Source organism: Halichoerus grypus, chromosome 2, assembly GCF_964656455.1.
Source record: "Halichoerus grypus chromosome 2, mHalGry1.hap1.1, whole genome shotgun sequence".
Taxonomy (NCBI): Eukaryota; Metazoa; Chordata; class Mammalia; order Carnivora; family Phocidae; genus Halichoerus; species Halichoerus grypus.
In genome coordinates, this window is record NC_135713.1 from 83,639,184 (window position 1) to 83,665,249 (window position 26,066).

A 26,066-nucleotide genomic window follows, 5' to 3' on the forward strand; every position below is an offset into this window, starting at 1 on the left:
TTGAACAACAAATATATCTATGAGTTTGTCTTATTAAAAATCTACAGAAAACCAAAGATTTTCTCTACCAAATAATAAAGTGGGAAGCAGTCCTTAAATGAAGGGTTGCAAATCAAAGACCATCAGGTACAAGGCAATCAACACAAATGTGTAGAGGAACCAGATATAAAATAACACGGGGCCGGGAGGTCCATGGCAAACATTCAAACTCAGTTTTTGGAAAACACTGTGAGACTACACATACCACACCTATAGGCCCACCTCATTCCCAGGACCTCAGTGTTCCTGCACTAAATTCCCCATTCCACTGTACAACAGAAATTAAAGTAGGGCTAAGATGCTCTGATTGAAAGGGAAATAAAAGGCATATCAAGTAGGATTTGAACTATCCTGGATTTCTCACAACTAAAGGGTTTACCAGAATGCAGAGCTTTCAGTGCAAATACCAGGACAGTCAAAAGGCTTGCTCCATGTTTTGGGGCTATGGGAACAAAACAATGATAATGTGGGGTCTACTTTCCACAAAAAGTTGAAACTGGTAGCTTGGTTTGAAAAAAATCGTCAGGTAGCACATCAGAAGGCAGAGTAATCACCAAGATATTCTTCAAACAGTAGCTAGACTGATAAGGCAATCAACTATCACAGGCACCCAGTATATGTGTCACTGAAATTATCTTTTCACTATCGCACACAAAAACAACACTGTGAACCTGTATTAGCAGCTCTCGAAGAGACCACGATATGAAACAAAAAGAATCAGAGGCAATGAAATGCCCAGTAGTGTCGAAACCAACATCCTGAAGTCAAATGAGATCATTGTTCTGTAATTTAAAAACAACAGGATAATTTCATAGAACGTGTAGAAAGAAATGATGAAAGGAATTAGACTAGTTGTCTAGGGTAGTGGCCCTCAAATGGGGGTGATTCTGGTCCCCAGGAAGCATATGATTACACCTGAAGACATTTTTTGATGTAACAACTAGGGAAATGGGTGCTACTGGCATTTAGTAAGTAGGGGCCAGGGACGGTGCTAAACATCCTACAGAACAGTCTCTCACAACAAATTTTCTGCCCCAAAATGTCAATTGTGCTAAGATTGAGAAATCCTACTTATGGCTGTAAAACTTGTAAGAAAAAAGAAAACACTTGGTTAATGTCAATAAAGTTAAAGTATATGAGAAGTACTTTTATTTTATGAGTGTGATCCCTCAGTTGACGAGGGACAAAAACGAGAGAGGAGAAAAGCAACGAGGAATAAGTAATGCTAAGGATGATGATTTAAATAGGAGCCACACAAGGAAGAGAAGGGGTCTCATGTACCACACCACACCCATTCTGTTCATTATGACTCCCCATCTGCAAATCAACACCAACAGAACCTATCACTCTTTCCCCTCAAGAGTGTGCAGTGCTAGTTACTAAAACTCACCTCTTCGTGTCACAGTTCTGTTAATAAAAGGATGAAGAGCACGTGGGCACATCTGACAGTCACCAAGGGCAGGGTAAGAATGATGGCCTTAAGGGGGTGGGTTAGGAAAAGGGGGTGTGAGAAGGTGAAATGCAAAAGAAGTAAAAAAACTAGAGAAGTGGCAGTTAGAAAGAGGTATATTCTGCACATATGCAAATAAATTTCCAGCCGGGGGGGCAAGCTGGCATTGTACCGATACTGCTTCCAGTTAAATATGGAAGCTGCGACCGGAAACCATGTATCACAAGAGTGACCAGTTCATGATTTAAAATAAAAACGTTCCAAGTACTAAGTAGGGATCTGAAGATCAGCACTTTGACATCAGATTTTATATCTATTGAAATAATAGAAAAAGAGAAAAAAACAGGTAAGTGTTTAGGAATGAATATATACTTGCTGCCTCTCTAGTATGGCATCCTCTTCAAGGCCTGAAATACCATGTAGCTATTCTAGAAAACAGAAGCAAGATATGGCCTTCCCTCTGGTTACCAAAGATGAACATGTAATTTTTAGTATAATATCACTATCACTAAAGATCTGTGTAGGGTTTATCTGAAAATATTTTAGAAAGAATCACAATTCTTCACAATCATATCTTTGGACAAACAAAATCAATTCAGAGATAACTGATGCTAGTAGTTTTAGGCATAGACCCACTAAGATTATGTTCAAAGCCTGAACTTTCAAGGTAGAGACAGAATTGTTTTTCCCTACTGAACTGCCATTTTGATGAAAATATTACTGTCAAAAACATCTACCTTAATTTAAAGATCTTGAGTTATTAATAGCATAATATATAATATGGTCACAGACATTTTTTAAAGTGAGGATTTTTAATTTAACATGATTTTGAGGACATTTATTGATACAATTTTTAGAGTTTTGAAAATACAATTTGATTCATGTTAAAAATCATTTATAAATATTTAATTCTGTACTTACTCATTGATTAAAAACATCTGTGTACTTTTGGATATTGTCGCTCATCCTCCATGAGAGATATGATCAGTATATGCTACTGATCACCATACGATCCAGTCATTCCCCTACTAGGTATTTACCCAAAGAAAACAAAAACACTATTTCATAAAAAGATATATGCACCCCTATGTTTACTGCAGCATTACTTACAATAGGCAAGATATGGAAGCAACCCAAGTGTTCATAGATAGATGAATGGATCAAGAAGATGTGGTATATACACACACACACACACACACACACACACACACACACACACGAATATTACTCAGCCATAAAAAAGAATGAGATCTTGCCATTTGCAACAACATGAATAGACCTAGAGGGTACAATGCTCAGTGAAGCAAGTCAGACAGAGAAAGACAAATACCATATGATTTCACTCAAGCGGAATTTCAGAAACAAAACAAACAAACAAAGAAAAAAAGAGACAAACAAAAAAAGACTCTTAAATACAGAGAACAAAATTGATGGTTGCCAGAGGGGAGGTAGGTGGGGGATGGGTGAAATAGATAAAAAGGATTGAGAGCACACTTATGGCGATGAGCACTGAGTAATGTATAGAATTGTTGAAATCTTATATCGTAAACCTGAAGCTAATATAATACTGTATGTTAATTACACTTCAATAAGATTTTTTTTTAAAGGAGTTCATTTTCTATATGTAAAATGCCAACACAGAGAGCAATTTATCATGTCTAAGCAGGTAAGCAGTGAGTGCATCCAAAGGCCTGTCTGGGCACAGGTGGAGCTTTCTCATGCAGAACAAAGCTTTCTTGAAAATTTTAAATGGAAAATATCACAGAGAGGAGTTTTTAAAAGCTTGTTATGAAAAATATATGTGTAGTAAAAAAAAAACTGTAATATAAGTTTTAAGATGTAAGTTTTATTTACAACTTCATCAGTTACTAGGCAAGAGGCCAGGGGTAAGTTCATTTGTCTCCATATCTGTAAGATGGAGATTTAAAACAGGTACAATATGTGATTCTCAACAGAGTATTCAGTACTGTTATTTCCTATCGGCCCCTCTAAAATGAGTGAGAAAGACACACAAAGAAGCATTGCAGAGCTTTGTAAAACTGGTTTCAGAAGTGAGAAAAATCTTTGTTTTAAAATAATTATACTTAATCAAAATATCAAATTAAAATTAAAAAAAGATTAAATTAAAATTTAAAATCTAGAAACAGCTTTCTATGTGGAGGCAAACATATTAATGGAAAAGGTCACTGCTCTAAAACCTTTGAGAAAATCTGTAATTTTCTCCCATACATGAATTTTAGAACTTCTTCCAATGGCTTAATCCTTAGTAAAAGTTAGCTTATATTCAAAAGTTAAATATAAGTTTGCCCCATATTTTATTCTTCATGCCTCTTTTTTCCAATCTCTACAATTTTCCAGATTTGTTTTCCACAATTTGCAGCAATACTATAAAAACAGCAAAGAAATATTACAAATTCTGAGCATCACTCACACACCCAATCTTCATTCTTTACTGTGAACCACTGGCCAGAGTCCACCTCTCTTCAGTTATCCAATGAGATGAATTTTATGGAAAAATACAAGATTAAAAAAAAACAAAACACCTTTCTAAGACTTTTAATGAAGGTTTGTGATCAGAAAAGTCTATTAAATGGTAGCACATTTAATGAGTACTTATATTGTTAACAGCCCAATAATTAGACCCTTGGCCACACACACACACACACACACACACACACACACACACACACGTGTCAAAGTAATAGGGGCATAACTTCCAGCAACACTGGTTACAGGGGCTCTGGTCTTAGCTACTTTTTGTTCTTTCCCATTAATTTGATTAAGCCAGAAATAATGAGCAAATGTGAACCCTTCCTGGAGAGCATCATTTAATTTCTTTTCAAAAATTGCACAGGTGAAATCCAGCAGTTTCTTGGCAATGTACTAAGTAGAATCCAAGAAATACAAAATATTCCATCAATTATCAACTAAGGATGGGTGCATAACAAAGTATGTACATGTGATATACATACATATATGCACATTTATAGACATTTGTGGGTAGTTTCGTGGATAAAAGATTCAGACACATACATGGGTACAAATCTTAGTCCTGCTTCATAGTTATGGCTTCTTGGGCAGATTTAATTATATTCTGTGAGTCTCAGATTACAGAGCTATAAAATGAAGACAATAATGGCCACTGATAGCACTACTGTGAAAATAAAATGAAGAAGCATATTTAAAGTCTCTGGATCACACCAGAAGCTCAAAGAGATTATTATTTATTTATTTATTTTTTAGGGAGAGGGAGTGGGGGAGGGGCAGAGAGAGAATCTTAAGCAGACTCCACACCCAGCGCAGAGCCTGATGTGGGGCTTAATCTCATGACCCTGAGATCATGACCTGAGCTAAATCAAGAGTTGGATGCTCAACTGACTGAGCCATCCAGGTGCCCCTCAAAGAGAGTATTATTAACAATACTATTACCCTCTAAGAATTATATAAATGAAATGAAAAAGAAAACCCACCTGAAAATGCCTTCTTAAAATAATTTAGTTTAATTGAATTAAAACTTTAAATATATGCCACTTCCATTTGGGAAAATGAAGGGAAAAAATCAAATCAAAGAAGCACAATAAAAAAAATTAAATTTCAAGAAACAAGGCTAAATCTTGTTTAGGAGTGGGAGAAAAGCCATTCTTCCTTTGATGAGGGGAATCAGTGCTTCCATAATCAAAATAACTATATGTCACACATTTTAAAAGTAAAAAAATTTTTTTTTAAACTTTAACAAAATATCTTAACTATTACTCTCATGTCATGCCTTATTTATTTTTCTAAATGAAAATTGCTTTTTCTTTTCTTTTCAAATCTCCTTTCAAATTTATAGCCGATTTTATTTACTGATACTTTTTTTGTTTTCAAAATGTGCACACAGACTGCTCTTCAAATGCATATGTTAAGTGGGTTTACTTCTGAATATAAGCGTCTATCTTTTCTGTGGACCTCAAAACAATTTCTGGAAAGACAGTGGGGGTGGGAATCTTAGGTTCTACTCCTAGAAGTGAGGTTGGAGTCCTCACCCTGCTTTTGCTGGTGGATGCTTCCTTCCCTTCCTTCTGCAAATTTGCTTGCACATTGGGAGAACAGGAATAAAAACCTTGTTTCAAACATGTCTGAGTCTGTGACCTTCGTTCTACAACACCTTCCCCAAGCCATTCTCCACTTGAAAGCTAAAGTGGGCTTATCCTGGGGAAAGAATTACTCACATGCAGCTGGTCAATGGTTTCTTTCCCATTTGTTCCAGCTTGTCCACAGAAGGAGATCTAACAAACAAATGTGGTTAGAGTCCTTACCCTCAAGTAAATTATAATCTGTAAGTGGGAAAAAGTGTAAATGTGCAACAAAAAATGGATGACAAGTCTACCACATTTATGTAGCCAATTTCAAACTCTTGTTTTCTCTTGTTTCATATACCTATAAATATACCCAGCTCTCCTTAATTATAATCTTCTGGAGAACACGACTGTGATGACTTTGGGGTTTGTTAGTCAGATTATTTGTCTCATGTCACACAGAATTTATACACGACTGTAAACATAAGAGGTATTTATTAAATGTATGTCTTTGGCTTTTCATATTTACCTCCAAGGAAGTGGTAAGAAGGTGCCCTTCAGAATGAGATCCTAATTAACATTTAGGACTAGATGTTCAGTAACTCTCGGAATCACTGTGTCTTTTAAATGTATACAAAACAGCATTCCAGTGGTGTTCTAAACCACTTACTTCAGCCGTCTAATTCCATGTTAAACTCAAGTGGTAAACAATCTTTTCCTCAAGTTGTTTCCTCTCTCATGGCCACCACTGACGCAGACATCAGCTGGAAGAGAGGCCTCCAAGGATTAGGCAGCCTGCGTGATACGTAACTTGGCAGCCACTTGTAAACTCCAAAGAGAGTAAACCAAGTATCAGTGACCGATTGTGAAGCTGAATTGCTTCCTCTTTTCTAGTTTCTCACAAAACTGTTTGAATTCAGCTTCCCCTCTCCCTAACATCAGCCACTTCTGACGGAAGTCTATTCTCTCAGACTCGCTTCTATTTAGGAGAAATTGCTTATATTGTTGTTCTCAGGCCTATTAATAACTTAGAAAAGAGGTACACATGCTGAACTTTCAACAATGACACAAATATTTTCTTGTGGCATTTTCACTGTATTTCTCTATGTTCTGAATTCTATCTTTACCTTACAAACATGAATTCAATAGTAGATTCACAAAAGGTAATATTATGGAAAATATGCACAGGATATATTTCCTACAGTTAAACATTGAAGTTACCACAACTCCACTGTCGTGTTTTTCTGAAATTTGTCCTTGGGGCTTATGTAAAAGGCATATAAAATATAGTGTTGTATTAATATTTTTATGCAAGTTTAAATACTGTAATATGTAAAACTATATTAAATTATACTTGTATGGGCCTTTAACATGACCGCAGTAGATTGCATTTGAAGTAACACTGAAAACCACACTTTATACCCGATTAGCTTTTTCCTGTTTCTTCGCTTGAGCTAGTAACAAAGACCTCATTGGAGTTGTTTGGAGGAATTGTTCTTTAAAATATGAAATAGCTTTTTATCTTAATGTGTGATGAATGCTTCACTTTTAAAGAGGTATTATCTTGTGCATTATTAAAAGACAAAAACCCTACAGAACCACCTGACACCTTACAGAACAGAGACTTCTGATTTTTTTTTTTTTTTGAGCAGTAGTATAGAACTGGATACAGTGGCCTTTTCAGATTAGACTATTTAACACATTTCTAAGAAAACTGCTCATGAGACATGAAAATGTATCTGTGGTACCCAAATTCTTATCCTTGAAAAACCTACAAGAAATTCTGATTTACAGGGCACCTGGGTGGCTCAGTTAAGCGTCTGCCTTTGGCTCAGGCCATGATCCCAGGGTCCTGGGATCGAGTCCCACATCGGGTTCCTTGCTCAGTGTGGAGCCTGCCTCTCCCTACCCCTCTGACTGCCACTCCCCCTGTTTGTGCTCTCTCTCTCACTATCTCTCTCTCTCACTATCTCTCTCTCTGTCAAATAAATAAATAAAGTCTTAAAAAAGAAAAAAAAAGAAATTCTCATTTCCTCAAATATCAATTCAGCTCATGTCTGGAGACTACTCCCCATCTCTTCCAAATCTGCCAGGGAAGTAATTCTCCCTTCCTCCCCAGCAGACCTTAACCAGTTGAACCATCCCTGAAGCCTTGCAAAATAAACAGAATATACTCTAATATAGAGCAATCCTTTTGCATCACTAATCCCACCAGACACAGCCCATTCCTCTGCCTTTACTAATGTCTGTATTTTAATTATATGTAGATTCTACCTGGTAAAGATTTCTTATCTTTCAAGACAGTTTAAGCATTTTCATCTCTATAAAAGATTTTTCTGACCCCACCCCTCACCCTGGATAGAATTAATAACTCCCTTTTTTCTTCTTTTTTTTTGTTCCCACTGTATGCTGTACAGGCCGCCATCATAGGCCTCTAATAGTTTATTGCATTCATTTATTTACATGTTTATGCCCTTCTTAGTAGACTATAAATTGCTTGAGGATACATCTTATTTATCTGTATGTCTGTGGTTCCTAGCAAAAAACCTGACATATTACATATAACACTAAATATTTGTGGAATGGGAACAATGAATAGCTGTTACATACAAAGAGATAAATTTAAATTGGGCTTCTACAAAAATTTCAGTAAAGATTCTCTTCTTTTTGTTACCTAGAGAATAAATAGATTTTTCTTTTTTTTTTTTTTTTTGAGAATAAATAGATTTTTCTGCTGCTCTGACTAAGACTCAAATAGGAGATAGACAGACTTGCTTGCCCTCATCTGACTTTTCTATATTCACACAAGAGTCTTCAATAATCAACCCTAACAAACACTTTCAAAAGAATAGTCCTTTCACTCTAAGAGTGAAAGGTTGTTCACGTGTGGACTGTTTGTATAATATAGGTCATTTTTTATGTGGTCTCACAAGTATGTAATAAATAAACAGTAATGATGACCATGACCTGAGTTAAAACAGTGGCAATCCAGCTATTCTGACTTCCTGAGGTTAATCTCTTAGATTCCTCTGGCCTTTGTACCTCTGTGGAGTGAAGAAACAGTGTAAGCCATACCTACAAGCCTCTATTTATATAATTTAACATGTTTATATTGCCCTACTAAAACAAATATTTATTGAACACTTCTCTACAGATTCAAGAAAGCAAAGAAAATTAACTAACTCACTTTTTATCTGAAGGTTTCCAAGGTATAAAACCACATTCCTTAGTGCAAAGACTTCAACTTTTAAAAATATTTTTTGGGGGAGGGAACAAGGTTTTATGATTATTATGTCTCATCAGCTCATTTGTTTGCAAAATACCAAGCATTATAACAAATGCTCTCAGCTACTCATAGGTTAAAAGGCTTTGAGAGTGTGGTATCCAATAGAATAAACTCAGAAACGCTCAGTAGTTTCATCATAATTATAAACATGACCTAAACACGGCAGGATTGTTCATTATGTCTAGACATATTACAGTATGTTGGGATATTTCACCTCATCCCTAATTCCAACATACTATCAATATGATAACCTTGTAGCTTAAGTCCTTATTTTAATGGCCCACATTATCTACTTTGGCACTATAGACATTTACAAGTTAATTATTTATTAAAATTAGCTATTACAGTTAGTTATTATCTATCCTGTCTACACTCAATCTTTTTTTTTATTATGTTCAGTTAGCCAGCGTATAGTAGTACATCATAAGTTTTGTTGTAGTGCTCAATGATTCCTTAGTTGTGTATAACACCCAGTGCTCACTCAATCGAACACAAAATGTTATTCTTCTGGAATACAGAGAGATCTTATTTAAGAAAACTCTTCTGTATACTCCAATGGTTGTTCTCTCATCTTTAATTCTGTTTCTCAATAAGAAGTTTAAAAAAGCCGCTTTAAGAGACAAATTCCTGTCCTCGTACTACTACAAGATTCAGAAACCTTCACATCTGCCATCGAAGGCACTTGCAGAAACATCTCCCTGAACTCAGGAAGCAAGTTTCCAGAAGTCTGCCTCTCACTTCTAACTCCCCATCACCTGCCTCCAATTCCCCTCCCGAGGCTGGGCCTCTATGGTCTGCTTCTTCGGGCTTCTGAAGAAAGGACAGGCTGTCGGAGTAGGAAGGGCTTTCTTGAAGTTCCCAATCAGACATCAGAATGTGTTTTAACATGAAGAAAAATTACTAAGTACAATTAGGATCCATAATAGCCGGATTAAGAGTTGAATAGGCTTGGGTGGCTGGCTTGGGATCTTAACTTCTCATTGTAACTATTTTTCTGGAAAAACTAATTCTGAATTGAGTGCACTTAAATTATAAACCAAGAGTTATAATGCACTTTGTAAGGTGTAGACCCTACAACATTACAGTTCTTTAGTGATATGAATAATCTTTTTAATTCTGATTTTTCTTTAAGGAATTGAGCTTATTTTCATGAGAAAATGGTGGTAACTTAGTTTTAAATTGCTGAAGAATTTTTTTTTTTTTTAAAGGAGCAAGCCTACAATTTCCTTGCACCTAATTATTTTTCTCATTATAAACTAGTTCTTACTGAAAATCTAGTATGCGCCAAAAAGTTTTTTGTGGGTGCTGGAAACATAGCAATGAACAAGACAGGCAATTCCTGACTGAATGGAATTTCTATTCCAGGAGGTGAGAAGTAGGAAGTGAAGAAGGGGACAGAAGATAATAAATAAACAAGAGAGCCCAGATACTGATTTATGATATAAAATAAACAGTGATGTGATATTGTGGAGCAGGGGGCTACTCAGGGTGGCTGTTCTAAGGTGATAAAAGTAAGAGCTGAGTGTGAAGGATGGACAGATGAATAAATTTATGAATAAGTAAACACTGGTGCAGAACTTCAAGGCTTGGGGGTTAACTAGAACCCAGAACCCTGGACAAGGAGGTGGTATGTTTAAGAAACTGAAATGTGTCCACTGTGGCTGGTGTTGGGTGAACGGGTAGAGACTGGAGGAGGTGAGATCAGAGTAGGCAGGAATGATCCTCAATGGTCTGCTGGACAAAGGTCAAAAGTTCCTCTTTTTATAGGAAGTGACTGAGGGATTTTAGAAGGGAGAATAACTTGGGTGGATTAAGTCTTTGAAAGGACTACTCTGGCCCCGAGAAGAGAACAGATTATAAAGACCAGGGCCAGAGTAAAACCATGGGGGATAGTTTCAAGGCTACTGTAGAAGAGAGACGGTTTACAGGAACATGGTAACAATGGGATAAACTCTGGAAGCATCGACATAAAATACATTTAATTCCCAAATACAGTTAACTCTATGCATATTTTTTAAAAGGGAAATCTGTACTGAAAAAATTTTTTAAATATAAAAAAATTGAGAATATGAACTCAGAGTATCACACTTTCATTTAACTTTGATTTCTGTATTTCTAAAGGGGCGAGGGCATAAAACGAATTGGAGTGGGGCTTAGAGGTGGGGTCTGGGGTTGCTATGGGATTTCTCCGTTTCCACGCCTAGCCCCATAAGATCACTTACACATGCCATCTTCTGCAGATGAAATTTGGCCATGAAATGCACTTGGCTGTTGATATGTAACATGTAAATGTTTCAATTTGGCAATAACATTCACCCTTACAATCAAAACATAGTGCCTGAAACCAAGTTCCTCCCGTCCCTGGCAGAACACAAGAGTTTGCGTACTTGGGAGATTAGATCCAAATGGGGCTTTGCTAGAAAGGTGGTTCTAGACTCCACACAACTAACAAGCCTATAGGAAAAGCTGCTTTACTTTTATAACTATTGTCATTTTGGCCCTCTTGTTTATCATTTGGTATAGCATATGATACTAAAAAAAAGAATAGTCTTTTTGCTCAGGACCTTAAAGCTTAGCTAGGCAGATGGGAAACCAAATGTAAGACACTCTGTCAGTAGAGCAAGCTGCTAAAGCTCCAAGACATGACTTCCTAGGACTTACAGATATACTTGTAAATTTAAGAACCAATTTTGTAAGGGCCCATCATTGAAAAGATTTACAAAAGGAAGCAAGATGTCAGAGAACTAAAAACGAGACTTAAGAGAGACCTACTAACATGATTAGTATAGTAGTAAATGTTAGCTATACCTCAATAAAGCTAGAAAAAATAAATAAAATTGATGGTGGTGATGGATGCAAAACTCTGCATGTATACTAAAAGTCAATGAATTATACGCTTTAAATGGGTGAACTGTACAGTCTATGAATTGTATCTCAACAGAGCTGTTTTAAAAAACGTCTCCAAGAGACCATGCTGTTCCGTTCCATGGAAGGGGAGGAAAAGGCACCATGGAGGAGTTCTCTGGTGTCCTTTGCAGAGGGGTGGGGAGGGAGAGCAGGGCTTTGGAGCTGACAGACCTAGCTGATGTGGGGTGGCGGAAGGGGGCAAATAACGTAATCTTTTGGGGTCCTTTTTCTCATGTGTAATGCAGAGGTAATAAAAATAATACTGACTACCTCACAGTGTTGTAAGGATTACATGGAATTTATGCATATCAGTGTTTATAGCAGGTAGTACTTAGCAGTACACCAAGTGTTTCATCACAGAGTATTTCTCTGTTTTTGAAATATACGCCTATTTCAATTTCCAAAAGTATACACACACACACACACACACACACGCACAAGCTTACATGACACACACTGTATATGTAAATATATATATGTATTTTATGTTTTTCATATATAAAGGTATATGTATTTTTAAAAAGACATTTATATGGCTATTTAAATATATATATATATACATAAAAGCATACATATATATATATATAAGAAAGACATATATCTCCAGTTCTTAAGGTTTCAACAACTCACCACAAGCAATAAAGACACAAGCACTTAGAAAATACTTAAGATTAGGGGGGAAAAAAACTCTCATTTTAAAAATACGAACAAAGCAATGAACTAATGGGACTTCACCAGGATAAAAAGCTTTTGCACAGCAAAAGAAACAGTCAACAAAACCAAAAGACCACCAACAGAATGGGAGAAGATATTTGCAAATGACATATCAGATAAAGGGCTAGTATCCAAAATCTATAAAGAACTTATCAAACTCAACACCCAAAGGACAAAGAATCCAATCAAGAAATGGGCAGAAGACATGAACAGACATTTTTCCAAAGAAGACATCCAAATGGCCAACAGACACATGAAAAAGTGCTCAACATCGCTCGGCATCAGGGAAATCCAAATCAAAACCTCAATGAGATACTACCTCACACCAGTCAGAATGGCTAAAATTAACAAGTCAGGAAATGACAGATGCTGGAGGGGATGCGGAGAAAGGGGAACCCTACTACACTGTTGGTGGGAATGCAAGCTGGTGCAGCCACTCTGGAAAACAGTATGGAGGTTCCTCAAAAAGTTGAAAATAGAGCTACCATACGATCCAGCAATTGCACTACTGGGTATTTACCCCAAAGATACAAATGTAGGGATCCGAAGGGGTATGTGCACCCCGATGTTTATAGCAGCAATGTCCACAATAGCCAAACCGTGGAAAGAGCCAAGATGTCCATCAACAGATGAATGGATAAAGAAGATGTGGTATATATATACAATGGAATATTATGCAGCCATCAAAAGGAATGAGATCTTGCCATTTGCAACGACGTGGATGGAACTGGAGGGTATTATGCTGAGCGAAATAAGTCAAACAGAGAAAGACATGTATTATATGACCTCACTGATATGAGGAATTCTTAATCTCAGGAAACAAACTGAGGGTTGCTGGAGTGGGGGGTGGGGTGGGAGGGATGGGGTGACTGGGTGATAGACACTGGGGAGGGTATGTCCTCTGGTAAGTGCTGTGAATTGTGCAAGACTGTTGAATCTCAGATCTGTACCTCTGAAACAAATAATGCAATATATGTTAAGAAAAAAAAAAAAAGAAGAAGAAGATAGCAGGAGGGGAAGAATGAAGGGGGGGAAATGGGAGGGGTAGACGAACCATGAGAGACGTTGGACTCTGAAAAACAAACTGAGGGTTCTAGAGGGGAGGGGGGTGAGAGGATGGGTTAGTCTGGTGATGGGTATTAAAGAGGGCACGTTCTGCATGGAGCACTGGGTGTTATACGCAAACAATGAATCATGGAACACTACATCTAAAACGAATGATGTAATGTATGGTGATTAACATAACAATAAAAAAATTAAAAAAAAATACGAACAAAGCAAGGGCGCCTGGGTGGCTCAGTCGGTTAAACGTTTGACTCTTGATTTCAGCTCGGGTCATGATCTCAAGATCATGGGATCAAGCCCCACGTGGAGCCCCAAGTCCAGCTCTGCGCTCAGCAGGGAGTCTGCTTGAGATTCTCTCTCTCCTTCTTCCTCTGCCCTCCACCCGCACCCCCCCCCCACCGTGCTCACACACTTGCTCTTTCTCTCTCTCTAAGATAAATAAGTAAATCTCTAAAAATATATATACAAACAAAGCAAAATTAATACAGTGTCTACAGATAATGCAGACCAATAGAAAAGCCTTTCTGGGACAGTACAATGAGAAGGGTGGCAACAGGCAAGATAGAGCTGACTGTTTTAAAAGGTGGGGCTGAACAAAACTGTCATCTCCCTCGCAGTTGATTTAAGAAAACCTCAAGAACACCAAACCAGGGGCGCCTGGGTGGCTCAGTCGTTAAGCGTCTGCCTTCGGCTCAGGTCACGGTCCCAAGGTCCTGGGATCGAGCCCCACATCGGGCTCCCTGCTCTGCAGGAAGCCTGCTTCTCCCTCTCCCACTCCCCCTGCTTGTGTTCCCTCTCTCGGTATGTCTCTCTCTGTCAAATAAATAAAATCTTTAAAAAAAAAGAACACCAAACCAGGCTCGGTGCTCCAGAAGTCATTCGGAAGTGTTTGACTGAGCAGAACCCAAAGGGCCTCTTCAATGCTGTGTGGCAGCAGGAATCAACCTCACTTTCCTCCTCTGCTCCCTTGTTCTCCAGGTCTTGTTTCAAGTTTTTTGAACACCATCTATTATCCTTTTAATAACTCTGCAAGGCAGGCATTATTTTTCCAAAGACTTTTCTGATACGGCTCAGGGATATTACTCCCTTCGTCCTTTTAATTCCAGAACTGGGTCTCTTCCTCCTACACTCCATATTTGTTAAAGTTCTTTAGAGCTATCATTAAATATTCATAAAAACAATTTTTCTCAGAGGCTGATTTTCCTTAGTTAGGGACATCAAAACTAGTCTTTTAAAAGTCAAGGATAGTTTATGCTTCTGAGGCTGTAATAGAAGATTCCAAACTGGTATTTTCTGGTAAAGTCTGGATTTGCCTCACAAATTTTCCTAGTAACAAAAGCCATGTTGCAAACATGATAATGTCACTGTAGCCTCATTCAGAATATTACTCACTCTTTCTGTTGCTTTGCTACTTCAGCACTTGGGAAAGTTTGAATTTCCCAGTAGTGTGACCACAATACTATTTTTGTATCTTCAGCATCCACTTATTTTCAATTTAGTGAGAACAGTTTATGGTTGAGCTAAATTTTGAAAGCATGCTGAAAAAAAGCTGGATTTCTTTATTAAAATATTTAAGAATGAAAAATTTGGTATATAAAGGAAATGTGTACTCAAGAAGAAAGCAAAAATAAAATACATTATTTCTCCTGAAATTCAATACTTGGATTAATATTCAAGTTTCAGTCTATCTGAATACCAATATCATTTTAACCTCTCAAAGCACATACTTGTGAATAACATAATATTAATATTTTTGGCTGCAGAAAAGACTATAAAATTATTTGATAATCACTAGTTACAGATTTACTTCATAACTGACTGCAGATTCACATATAAAGTCATCAAAGAAATTTGGATTCAAGAAATGGGGGAGGGGGAGCTCAAACTATAGCTCTAATCTTCTAGATGTAACAAGATCAGGCTAGGCAAGCTAGCAGAGTGTCACTTGCCTGCATAAAACATTTCCATGCAATCAAAAAGTATAAATAAAAACAGGAACCAAAGAGAAATGCACTAAATCTTATTACCCTTTCATCAATTTTCTATAAAAAGCTCTCTTTCAAAAGAGGAAAATACCAATGAGGAGGGGGTGGGGGGAGATGGGGAAACCTGCCCTTTTGGCTGCTGGTAGCTGGTAGCCCCAGGGTCCACCTTCCCTTCAGCAAGCTTTTTATGATCAGAGACACCTGAGTTGCCCCCCTTCCCAGGCCGATCCCGGGCTGACTGTCCCCTTCCTTCACTGCCAAACTTCTCTCAGGTGTGGTCTGAATCAGCCTCTCCCACGTCTTCCTTACCCCTTTCCTCCCTAACCTTTTATGTCTCATTTTCATCATCTCTCTCCAAATTTCCAGGGACCTTGTTCTTGCCAAATTTGAGGACTAATCTCCCACTGATGCTCAGTCCTTCCATTAGAAACCCCTTTCCCTTCCTTGGCTTCAGAAACTTTAACTGTGCTTTAATTATCTGCATCTAATGATCCTTCTCATTCCACATGGCACAGTGTTTTAAACACACAGGTTTTAGAGCCAGACTGCCTCGAGTTTGAATCTTTCTTCCGGCTGCCACATTCTACTAGTGAAGGTTAAGACAGGTAATGGAACTTCGTCCCATTTTTCCATCTGTAAAATAGGAAAGATGGCAGGTCCCGGCTCATCTGGTTGTTGTAACAATAAGGCAATACATGTAAATCACTGAGTTCAGTACCACAAATGACATTAGCTACGTGCATTCTATAATCACAGGTTCAATACACAGCCCGTCTCAAAGAACCTATTTCACAGTGTCAAGACCTCCATGTTTATGTAGGTAACATCTAAACCACTAGCTTACATGTGCTATGGAAACTTTAAACCCCTAAGGCTGCAAATTATTAAATCTTTCTGCGTTTTCTATTTGAGTCAAATGAAACCACCAGTTTCACAGGCACCTGAGAATCACTGACCTCCTTTGGTGATAGAGTAAATCTCATTAATTCCTGATTTATGTGGCAGTATGCATAGTGGTTAAAGGCAAGGACTGGAGCCTGACTGCTTATGCTCAGTAACTGCTTCTGTCGCTTACAACCGTGTGACCTTGGGCAAGGAACTTACATTCTTTGTGCCCTGACTGCCTCATCCGTAAAACTGGGGTGATATCAGTACCTATACGATACTTAGTATTATATTAGCATTTATTAAATAAAATGTGCAATGTGGTCTTTTTATTGGTTTAAAGACAGAAGTGAAATTCCAAAGCTTTCATAAAGCAAAACAGGTGGTTTTTTTATTAGTTCTTATTTCTTCCTTTGGATTCTCATTACCCCTACCATTGTCCAAGCTCACAACCCATCCTAACCAGATAAGGGTTAGGATGCCCTAACCCAGCTTCTCCAAACTCATCTCCCTAAATTCCAGCCTCTCATCTACTTTAATCTATTTTTCATTTAATCCCTAATTGCTAGATTAATCCTTAAAAACACCTCTTTCATACTGCACCTTTTTGGACTGACTCCATCGGTGTCACGGTTCTCAGGCAAAATGAAACTGCCTCATCTGTGGTCGCCGGATCTATTTCTTCATGCACAGGGGCAGACCTCACAGAAATGGAATTCCCCAGGTCCATCATAACCTCCATGTCTTGATTTTTGCTGTTTTCCCTTCTCAGAATGTGTCACATTCTAAGTCCTCACATCTTATACATCCTTCAACAACCAGGTCAATTCCATTTGCTCCGTGGAGACTTTCCAGCCGAGTCCCCCCCACCCCCCCAAGTCCACAGCTTATGGAGTACTATAGAGCATACAAGAGAAGAAGAGATCTACGTACATACTTGGTTCTTACAATGAGGTTACTGTTTTATACTGTTATTTACATACTTCCTGTGTGCATATCTTGCCTGGAATTTCCCATTGCACAATCTCAAAACTGTGCATATGGTAGATGAGTTCAAAGTGGTTGAGTTTATGGATAAATGATGATCCTCACCTGGGATAAGCAGGGTTTGCTGAGATTTTTGTTTTAATTTCACTACTGGACAACTTAATGGGCACCAGTCATGAATGTGATATTATATTTGCATTAAGACTCAAATAGATTAATCAATTCTACTTAAGTGTATATTCATATCTGTGTGCAGAATGCTCTTCATTCATGTTCACCAAATTAATCCCTACATGAAGAAAAGGCACAACCAAATACAGAATTTTTTTGTATGAAAAGTAAAAATAGAAGCCTTACATACTTAATACCATTTAAGTGGGGGCACTTACAAGCTCTTTAGAGGAAAGAAGGAATTGGGGAGGGGCTGGCTACACTTTCTTTCTAGTGGTTTATTTTATGTCCAAAAACAACATTGAGAAGCTCTGCCAAGTATGAAATGCTATGAGAAAGACCAAAATAAAAGCCTAGGCTGTACTCTGAGTTGTCCATTAGTTTGCTTGTCTAAGTACCTTTCCTTTTCTTAGTAACCCAGGGTTGGGGGACAGGAGGGAGGATAAAACAAGAAAAAAAACAGCAGCAGAAGTCTTTCCTTCAAGAAAGAAAGACAAATGTTTGTAAGTAGTTTCAAAGGCAGTGACACTTTAAATGAAAGTAAAAATTTAATTAATGGCATTTCTTAAATAATTTTTCATAGTAAGGAAAATAGGTTGACAGTGTGGGTTTAGTAATAACAACAGCAACAGCAGGATTGGCAGCAACAGCAACAACCAGATGTCCTTAGGTCATAACATGGTTAACCTAACCTCCTAACAAGCCCCGTCCAGAAACCCGCCCCAGACTTACTGGTTCAGTGTCCGAATTTTACTAAGATGCCGACACGAAGTGTAAAAAACACTTTTCTAACCTACTTATGTTTGCCCTAACAAATAATCATAAACGTTCTACTGAATAATGACCTTTTGTGTTTCTCAAGTACCCAATTGCCAAAGCAAGATCCAATTTTGATCCTTGTACTTAAATTCTTAAACACTTTCCTTTTGTAACGAAAGCAGAAATAACATAGGATACCCTGGTTACCAAGTGATGAACCAAAACTTCCAACCAATGTTCTGATTAGTTGACACTTGACAATTTCTGTCACACTCTGCTTCAACTGATAAAAATATACTTGTGAGATACATGTTTTCAGACTCTACACACACAATGGCTTTCCTGAGCTGGCGGTCTCAACAAAATAGTGCCAAGCTGCAGGGAGAGAACCCGGGCCCTGCGGTAGCCAGAAGGAGCCTGTATTTGATATGTTACACATGGCTTCTGGCTTCATTCACATGTAGTCAATGATTCTCAGAGTCTCAAAAATGCTAGAGATTCAAAGCTAAAATGACACAGGCTGTAGATTAAATCAGAATCTGCTGGCAGGAATATCTGAGCAGCATTCTACCTGGGAAACAAAATGACACTGCAAAATGACACACCAAATGTTGCAGAATGAGAATATTGGGCAAACAATGAGAGCCCAACCTCAGCTAACTACCAGAGAACAATCCTCTGAATTTTAAGGCAATTCCCTTGCCCTTTATTGAGGAGAAGGCCTGTGTAGTTAAAACCCCTGCATATGCAATGGCCACCAAAAACTTAAATTTAAGTATTTAAAATTCTCAGACATTTAGTGTCATCTGAATTCAGATAATGTATAGACTGGTAAATTTAATCATTTTTACATATATTTTTTTCTAGACAAATTTATTCTTCAGTTTCAAAATATGTGCTTAAGCCATATAAACAAAAAACAGAGGGAAAAAGCCCCAAATATTTCCCTCTGTTAAGTTTACCAACCAGAGTAAATGTAGTTCTATCTTATCATCATGTTTTCTATGAGAAAATTTCTGTTCTTTTTTTAGATTTGGAGAATTGCTTTTCCTGACAGAACCCCCAGAACTAAGAACCCTGAACTGCAAACTTGTCCTTTGTCCTAGTTGTTTACCAGCCTTATCAGGGCACACATGGGTTGGCAATGCGATTCTAAGATAAAAATTCCAAAGATATAATTAGATGTTTTTCCGAGAAATATCACCCAATACCATGAAAATCTGTTTGCTGCTTTTCACTTCATACTTGAAGTGAATGGTCTCACAGTTTCTTGCCATTTAGTAATTTCCTTCTAGGTAAGTGAGAAATATTAACTTGGCATTGAAGAAAAATGCATACTTTTTAAAATAAACAATACTGAAAATACAGATCTTATCTCAAAAACTTCTACCTGCGACATTTCAATGAACACATATTTCAGTATAAATAACACACTTATTAAAAGTTATTCACAGCAAAAATACAATGATGAAAACAATCTTATGCCCCTGAATTTAACTGTAAGTGATAAAGCACAGAAAGATATATTCTAAGCTAGTGATGTACAAGTTTCTTATAGCACCCTACATGTTTATTTAGTATAATTCCAAACAAAATGGATAAAAAAAAAATAAGCTACAAATGTACATTTACTATATTGCAGAAGAATACTCTCTAGCCCAGTCAAAGAAGTGCTATCTATAAAAACATTTCTCAAGTTTTTCTACTGAACTCTATTTTTGCTTGAGACTGAAAAACCATTAAAAAAAAAAAAATCTTCTACTGCCACCTGCTGGTAACTTATAGTCAATGATTCTCAAAGATGCTAGAATGACAAACTACAGATTAAAGCAGAATCTTTTGACTTTTAAAACAGCAATAATCTTTGGATTCTTGTTTACCTTCCTCCCATTTATAGATTATATATAATACATTTTATAATAAATTATGAATATATAAGTATACATTTTTACATATGTTTCTAGTACAGAAGTAGAGCCAGAATCACATTTTCTTGACTCCTGACTGCCTTGCTCATTGATTGACCCCCAGTACTCTGAAAGGAAGCCACAGATTATCACATTTCCATTCTTCCCTTTCCCACAAATGCCATTCAACCTAGTTAAGGTAAGCAATACAGATTTAAAACTGAATGCTTTTGGCTGACCTGTATTTGCAACTCAAACACTCCAGGCCAGCTAGAGAAGTTTCATTCTTGGAGCCAAAGAAGGACAAGCCAGAAGTCTATTTCTGAAGACTTCTCAAGAGGAAACTCAGACTCTAAGGATGTCAACATAACGTTGATGGAGGATTTTAAATGAGAGATCCGAGGTTGGAACTGGAATACCCCCACTGGCAAGATTCCGTAACTGGAGATATAAACACAATTTTAAAATTCAGAAAGGGCGGGCCCAAGTTCCTGTAGTCAGCTTCATTTCTTTTTTTGGAGAGTCTGAGAATTTTAAAAAGCTTTTGCTAAAAGATTTTCAGGGAAACAACTATTCTCTTTCATTTAGAGGGTATTTTAAAAAATCAAAGTAGATAGGTAAACCATTTTGAGGAAACAGTACTTTCTCTATCAGCAATATACCAATTCTTCCTACCAAAATAAACTCTGGAAATTATTTTTTTAGTGATTTCATGTCACAAGCCACACATTATAGAATACTTCATGCCACATGGCTTCATCTATTCTAAAAATAAACTGAAAAACATGGATTTGACTAACCTTCTTCTCTAAAATTAATGGTAAGTACAATGTGAATCAGAAGGCAATGTCCCAACATATAAATCCTGGGTCCTTCTTTCACATCCCTAGACATGAGCAAATTTGTCTGCTAGGACACTGAAGAGTTGTCTGTAATTCTACAGTGCTATAATTAAGACTTGTACAAATTCTGCTGCCAAAAAATCACCAGAGTGGGTGGTGAATGCAGCCAAGTAAACTCTAATTATGGAAGGCGGGTTTTCTAAGATCTTACATATACAAGAAGCAAAGACAAGATCAGACAGCTAAGATAGGTTACCAAGGCAATATAAATAGCTTTGTCAAATTCAATGCAAGCCCCCTTTTGGTAACAGCTGTTACCTCCCATAGCTCATAGGTACTTTAAAAAATGCAATCTGGAATCCTCTGCTTGGAATCCGGCACCTCATTGTTCCCCCCAAAATAAAGTTATGAAATTTACACGTTGCCGTTTTCACTCCTGGGACAAAAAAATTCAGCAGGAGTCCAGTATCTCAGAGAATTTTCCATTTTATATTTCAGCTCCTCCACTAGTATTATTTTAAAAACTTCTGTTCAGAGTTCAATGAAATGCTTTTAGCATTCTGAAAGACGTATGCAAATCCTAAGTGTACAGCACAATAAATTTACATAAAGTGAACATATGCATATAAACCAGCAGCACCCAATCAAGAAATAGTATTTTTTGTACTCCAGAAGGGTCCCAACTACCTAGAAAAGGGGAAATTTTACTTTATAAAATAAATACAAAGTTCTCTCAATAATAATATTGTATAATGTATTCTTACTGTCTGGATCTGTAATTACAGCCTTTAAGTAGAAGTGATTATGCTTTTTCCCCTTTGCTTATATAAACATCTGTGCCCACCTTTCCCCTTATCAACAAACTGCATGAAATTCTCATTCAAGTCCTAGCTCAGACATCACCTCCTCTATGAAAACCTCCTGGACCTTCACAGAAAAATAAATTAAGTCATCATCTACATTCACAGAATGGTTTGCAAATAGTCTGTGTTCACAATCATTATACACACACACACACACACACACACACACACACATACTGTCCATGTACCTCATAGACAGAAAAGGCATCTAATTTCATCTTTTGATCTGTCGTCTGTTTTTAAACTGTGCTTTAAACTTCATGCTAATGAATGACTACATGTTTCTCATGTTATTATCTTATGCAATTGACACCCGAGTAATTTTTCAGAAAAGAATGTTCTACCAAACCGTATTCTTAAATATTAAACAAAACAAAATACAGGTGACTCTTGAACAACATGCGTTTGAACTGTGTGGATCCACTTACATGTGGATTTTTTTCGATAAGTACAGAAGAATACTGTAAATGTCTTTTCCTTATGATTTTTTAAATATTTTCTTTTCTCTAGCTTGCTTTAACATAAGAATGTGGCATTTAATATATATAACATACAAAATATAAGATAATCAACTGTTTATATGACCTGTAAGGCTCAACAGTAGACTATTAGTAGTTAAGTTTTGGGGGAGTCAAAAGTTACATGCAGATTTTTGACTGTATGGGGAGTCAGTGCCCCAACTCCCGTCATTCAAGGGTCAACTGCATATTATCCAGATATTTTAAATATATATCATCTTAATGCCCTCCATATAAAAGGATTTGTAACAGAGCATATTTTATTCAAACAGATTAAAGACTATGCTAATTTTAATACATATACATTTTAGTCATATATTTAGCACATGTAAGTTGAGAATATAATGCTTCGTGATAAGCAGCAGCTATTTTCTTGTAAGGGATGATATTACGGTACTTCTCTGGAGAAAAATATTCACAAAACACACTTTTGGCCCTGAAACTCTCATTTCCTCTTACCATGCTCCTTCTCCATCCTCTGCTACAAAACTAAACAAGCTTACTTCAACTAAGTTGAAATTAAACTCTACTTATACATTCTGTTCAAGGATCATAGAAGAAATATGAACGTCTCATGAAAGGTAGAAATTCCCGAGTTCTCCTACCTGTGTACCTAAGCTGGCTGCCATCATGTGAGTCAGAAGTTTAGCTGCAAACATGGAGTACCTGGTACAGAAGATATGGGAAAGAACAGCCAGGCAAAGACCTGTAGGAACAAAAAAGTCCACGTGTGGTTTTACAATCCATGAACAAACAGTTGCACAGCAAAAATCTTCGGAAGGCCTGTAGTCGGCCTATGCTGCATAGCATAGTATCTCTGGCCACGATGATATTGCAATTTTAATGTACTCTATTTTACATGACATAAAATCTGCACACTTACCAACTAAGGCCAAAGGACAACTTTAATTTTCAAATAGCCACATGTTCACTTCCTTAGTCAAAAGACTGCACAAATATAGCAGATATATAGTTTCATTAAGCTTCTGGTTTTCTGTGTTTCCATTAGACAAGTTTTACCATTTGAGAAAAGGATCAAATTCTAATCTAATTTTCTAAGAATAGGTGGCTTGGCTAAATACAGATATTTAGGGAGGTGAAGAAGATTTTTTAGGCATAAAACTGAATGGTACGACCAAAACTCAGGCTCAGTAATTACCCCTTTTTATCTAGTAGGAATAGTTATGTAATTACAACAGTGGTAATTATGAATTTTAAGAGTTACCTTACACTACTGGGTGCCAAAACCAGGAACAAAATGTGTTTTTCCTCCTGAGATTACTTTTAACCTAAACATCCACATTTTTAAGTGGAGTAAAGAAAACTATTCTTATTTTCTTTAAGAAAGAATTCACCTCTTTATACTACTTCAAGGCGATGATTAGAAACTCAACAATAACACACAAATCTTTTATCTTGCAATTCATATAAATTTCTTTTAATACCATGTTTTAAGTACAGAGTATATACATATATTTTTTTTAAGATTTATTTATTTGAGAGAGAGAGCACGAGAGGGAGAGAGAATCTCAAGCAGACTCTGCACTGAGGGCAGAGCCCAATGCAGGGATTGAACCCACCACCCTGAGATCATGACCTGAGCTGAAACCAAGAGTGGGCCGCTTAACTGACTATGCCACCCAGGGGCCCCGAGTATATACATATTTTTCAAGTATTTCCTGTTCTAAAATTTAAATGTGCTGCAAATGGTAATTCATTTGCTTTTTCACATAAGCCTTTAATCCCTCTCGTCCTTAATAGCCTTATTTTGTCTAAGAATTATCAAAACATAACAATTGGCATGTATATGCTGCTTTGCTATGTACTTTGCACGTATTACCTCATTTATCAATGCCTCCTTGACAAACAGGAGACACTGCATTTATTCAACGTTTGCTCTCTCATTAGCTTCTCTGAAGCTATGGACCTAACTGCCTATTGGCATAAGTGGATTGGGCATCTGCAAAGTGCTCATATGGAGTCTATCACTAATATTCCTTACAGCAATGCCTCTCATAACTCCTTTTGGGAAAGGCTTTCCGTATGTTTAGATTTTAATAAATCAGACAAAGTTCCACACAGGAAGTGAATCTGCATTAGTCAAGGCTTTTAGCCTAGGAATTTGGCCAAGAAATCTAAAGTAATCCATTTTTAGGATGGCTGCTCTAGGGTGATCTGGGACAGGTGTGCAGGTTTTGGGGCTGCCTCTAAAATCTACCCACACAGGTACACAGTATATCCAGAAACTGCAGAGTCATGCCTGACTTTGCACCTTTACTTAGGTAGTCTATAAACTACTGAAGCTGATGCTCTGAACTCACCAAGGTACACTTTGAATTTCCTGTGATGATCAAAGCTAGTTTAAACTCAAGGTTTGGCGGGGGGGGGGGGGGGGGGGGGTATGTGTGTAATATACTGATTCAAAAGCAAGGCCTTGCAAATTTTTGTCAATATAGGCCACATGATCACAAATATGTGCTTAACTCTACATTTATTGTGGTAGATGGTAACAATGTGAGGCAAGGGGATTAGTGCTGGACAAAGGAGAAATATAAATGACTCAACCGGTTTTTTTTCTAGTTCACAAGAAGAGCTTATTCAAAGCCTTTTCCCTTAACTTGCTAATTCTCCATTATACTCACGTTTCATGAGATAAATTTAGTACAGTTAAACTTGACCAGCTCAATAATATTTAATTAAGTATCTAAGCTTCAATTAAAATGCTAGCATGACACCTGGTGGTGGTCCTGGATTCAAAGCCAGTGGTGGGAAAATGGGCTAGATCCTATTAGCCTATAACTATAATGCATGATAGTGATCTGGATGCATTTTTTATTTAGGGGAGAAGGTGCTAAAAAACTCAAGCGGGCTGTTCCCTAGCCTCAGCTGGCCTTGGGAAAGATCCTGAATACTTTATATTTAAGAAATAAATACTTCAGTTTCCAAGTTTAAAGCATTATATGCTAAGTACTTCCCTTTTATTTTCTTACCTGATAGAGAATAGCTGCATTTAGCATACATGATTTAAATCTACAAGTCCGTTTTTTTAAGTTGTAATAATTTTTTGATTTAAATTCCTTTAATATAAATATGTAAATTACAGGGTACAAAATGTTGTTAACTATAAATATATTTAAAAAAAATAAAGTATAACAATTCTAGGTATTACTTAAAGGTGTACTCTCAAGTTTTTAAAAAATTGACCCCTTGACAATTATGTAGAAACAACAAGCAGCTGGGTGCCTGGGTGGCTCAGTCTTAAGCGTCTGCCTTCGGCTAAGGTCATGATCCCAGGGTCCTGGGATCGAGTCCTGCATCGGGCTCCCTGCTCAGCGGGGAGCCTGCTTCTCCTTCTGCCTGCCGCTCCCCCTGCTTGTGCTCTCTCTCTCAAATAAATAAAAATTTTTTTTTTTTTAAGATTTTATTTATTTACTTGTCAGAGAGACAGCAAGAGCAGGAACACAAGCAGGGGAAGAGGGAGAAGCAGACTCCCGCTGAGCAGGGAGCCCAATGTGGGGCTTGATCCCAGCACCCTGGGATCATGACCTGAGCCGAAGGCAGACGCTTAACGACTGAGCCACCCAGGTACCCCTCAAATAAATAAAATCTTTGAAAAAAAGAAAAGAAAAG

The 26,066-nt window shown here is 37.3% G+C and overlaps 1 protein-coding gene across 1 annotated transcript in view; it reads right to left on the bottom strand.

The window, feature by feature from the left end:
* Positions 1–26,066, bottom strand: part of ADGRV1 (adhesion G protein-coupled receptor V1) — a 506,902-nt gene that overhangs the window by 248,531 nt on the left and 232,305 nt on the right. The window contains exon 84 of the mRNA XM_078067071.1: positions 23,042–23,142. Within this exon, the coding sequence (XP_077923197.1) occupies positions 23,042–23,142 (101 nt within the window). The remainder of the gene's footprint in view (positions 1–23,041; positions 23,143–26,066) is intronic.